Below are 3,037 nucleotides of genomic sequence, written 5' to 3'. Positions count from 1 at the left end.
GTAAGTTCATCGCCTCTTCAACTAGCTTCGCTATTTCAAAATCTTTTACTTCCAATTCATCTTTCAATGATTTTACCGTTGACTCTTGGATCGATTGATTTGACAACTGACGATGATAATGCCCTCAGTTCCTGATCTTTTTCCCTTGTTGATAGAGTCATGGTCGACACTATATGAGACTCAGTGGGTCTTTTACAAAGCCCTGCACGTTTTGATGGTGCGTCTACAGATCCAATTAGATCGCTATACATACGTGTGGCCGTGTTATATAATTTTTGCTGGTCATCATCCTCGGGATGTAAGCCAATTTTGCGTGCATCGTACTGTTCTCTAGTCATAGGAACATCATTAGACAGTAATGTTTTGTTAGTTGTATTCTGTTTGAAGTATTCTTCCCTGATATGTTTATCGCACAAAAATATATTCGTTTTGAACTCATAATCTATGTTGTCCTGTGGGCACGTTTGTTGAATCGCCCAAGGCGAGTCATAAATGTTATAAAACGTTCTCTTGACCTGTGCGGGACACGACGCCCTGGATTCTCCACACTAATCTCATCACTACAATACTCTGCACAACAAACTAAGTGGCATAGAAGGCGGTCTACAGTGCCTATACGTGTGCGTTCATATATAAATGCATGCGTTGTGAAACAAAACAGTTTAAAAAAAAATAGATAATAGAGGCTTGGAAACGATTTTGAAAAATAGTTCTAAAAATAGGGATTTTTCAGTGGTCTATAGGGCCAGAATTTTTATTATTATTTTAAGGTTAGGGTTTTAAGGTTACAAAAACAAACAAACAAACAAAAACCAATAGATGGTATTTATCTGTTTTATTTAGAAGAGGCTAGCTACGGAGAGGTTGATGAGAGTGAGGTGACTCAGGTGAGACCGTGAGAGGTCGCATATGTACCGTTATATTTGAAAGTTAAAACGCATAGTCTGATGCGTTAGCGTTCCTTTAACGTTTTCGTCTGCTGGTCGACACATGTATAGGGTCTCACAGGCCTATACTGTGTCTGATTAAGCCGGGTTATTTGCGTATACCTTTTTAACGTATAGGAATGAATTTAACGTATAACGTTTATTCTGTACAGCAATAGCGTAACGAGGAGACCTGAAAACAAAACACATTTGGAGGAAATTTCGCATCCCAATCATGTGGTGATGTGGGCATTCAGATTTAAATGTACTAAATCTTAGCCAATCCATGTCGATATTTAGAACACATACATTAATTCTGAGGCGGTGGCATTTATTTTCGAATTTCATTTGTACAAATAGAATTCAGATTTCCGGCATTCATGAACCGCGACTTTCCAGTACGTTTATTGATTCTGGTACGGTTTCAGTTCACCGCTTTATTTTCATCTGTGCTATATGTATGTATGGAGGCTACTGGATCTAGAACGATAATCGTCAAAACTCGGTCCACCGAGAATATGTACAATTGTTTTTTTATACATATATATGTAAGTGCAATTTTCGTCAACAAACAAACAAACAAACAGAGGAATGCAGAACAAGATGCGCATAAATAAAAACTACCTTCATGGTGCGCGAGTAGTCATAGTTACAGCACTCATAATCACTTACACAAACAGAAAATGAAGTTTATCACCTTCGTACTGGCCGTAGTGGCTATGCTAGCAGCTTTCGTTGCTGCAGAAGATCCCAAGGTCACAGACACAGTGTTCTTTGACGTCCAGATAGAAGGCGAGCTTGATGTGCGTCGCATTGAGATGGGATTGTTCGGTGATGTTGTTCCCAAGACAGTGAAGAACTTCGTTGAGCTAGCAAAGAAAGAGAAGGGAGAAGGCTACAAGGGATCCAAGTTCCATCGTGTCATTAAGCAGTTCATGCTTCAGGGCGGTATGTGCTTGGTCTACTCGACTGAGTGTGTTCTGTTCCTGTCGCCAACGTATGGTTATGAAAGTCTAATTCACGTACCTCGACCCGTTGTATTACCGTGTGGGTATGATTTTTATGGAGTACGTATGTAATGTTTAGTGAGAATATGGCCGTTTCTGATTGCGTTTCGCATCTTTGCAGGTGACTTTACTCGCGGCGATGGAACCGGCGGCAAGTCCATTTACGGAGATAAGTTTGAGGATGAGAACTTCACCTTAAAGCACGAAGGACCTGGATACCTTTCTATGGCCAACTCAGGAAAGAACACGAACGGTAAGATAAATTTCACCCTCCTTTGATAGCCTTTTAGTCTGTATATTTTAGATTGCTGAAAGAGGCAGCAGTCAAAATTGGTGGCAATCCGTAATCATTTTCTTAAAAAGGTCTACTTTATATTATATAGATTGCAATAGTGGAAACCATTACGCCAACCCGATTTGTGATTAACATGCAGTATTAATATATACAGTTTACAGAGAACCAGTCGAGAATTGTATATACTGTCTGGTATATTATTCTGAAATATCTGTGTGCACTTATTATTCACTTCAGGGTCCCAGTTTTTCATCACCACCATCAAGACTTCATGGTTGGACGGCCGCCACGTTGTATTCGGCAAGGTGACCAAGGGTATGGAACACGTAACTGATGTAGAGAACAACCCTACAGGTGCACGTGACAAGCCCATCAAGAGTGTTGAGATTGTCGACTGTGGTGTTGTTGCTTAAGGGCGAGGTACATCTTGGAAAAGTATTTTCGGGCTGGGAGTGTCCAGTGGCGCTTCGAAAGTAGGCAGAACACTAGGAACGTCTGGGGTGTAGACGTAGCTATCCCCAATATTGGAGGAACAGGTGGTGTATATAACTTAGGACCGCCTAGTTTCTCTGACTTCAAATAGCAATGCAAGTCTAAATAAATACATTGTATTGTGTCAGTAACAAATAGGCTACTTCAAAATTTTGATATATTATGATTGCAGTGTATCTGCATATCTCGCTAGGGGGATAGCTTGCTGTTAGATTACGTCCCCCTAAATTGTGTAGACGGCGGGTGAGAGTTCACTTTGATCACTAACTCTTCGCAAAGAAAGCCTAAAAGCCTAAATATATCTTAGAAAAAGCTAT

At 40.3% G+C, this 3,037-nt stretch overlaps 1 protein-coding gene across 1 annotated transcript; it reads left to right on the top strand.

Annotated features, from left to right (window-relative positions):
• The first annotated feature begins 1,510 nt into the window (after positions 1–1,510).
• SARC_03560 (peptidyl-prolyl cis-trans isomerase B) lies at positions 1,511–2,857 on the top strand. Its single transcript, XM_014302655.1, has 3 exons — positions 1,511–1,874; positions 2,055–2,186; positions 2,466–2,857. The coding sequence occupies exons 1-3, from the start codon at positions 1,610–1,612 to the stop codon at positions 2,639–2,641; spliced, it is 573 nt and encodes a 190-aa protein (XP_014158130.1). The 5' UTR covers positions 1,511–1,609; the 3' UTR covers positions 2,642–2,857.
• The last annotated feature ends 180 nt before the right edge of the window (positions 2,858–3,037 follow it).

This window comes from Sphaeroforma arctica, assembly GCF_001186125.1.
Source record: "Sphaeroforma arctica JP610 unplaced genomic scaffold supercont1.183, whole genome shotgun sequence".
Lineage (NCBI taxonomy): Eukaryota > Ichthyosporea > Ichthyophonida > Sphaeroforma > Sphaeroforma arctica.
Note: the sequence above shows the minus strand (reverse complement) of the source record. Positions and strands in the feature narration are given on the sequence as shown.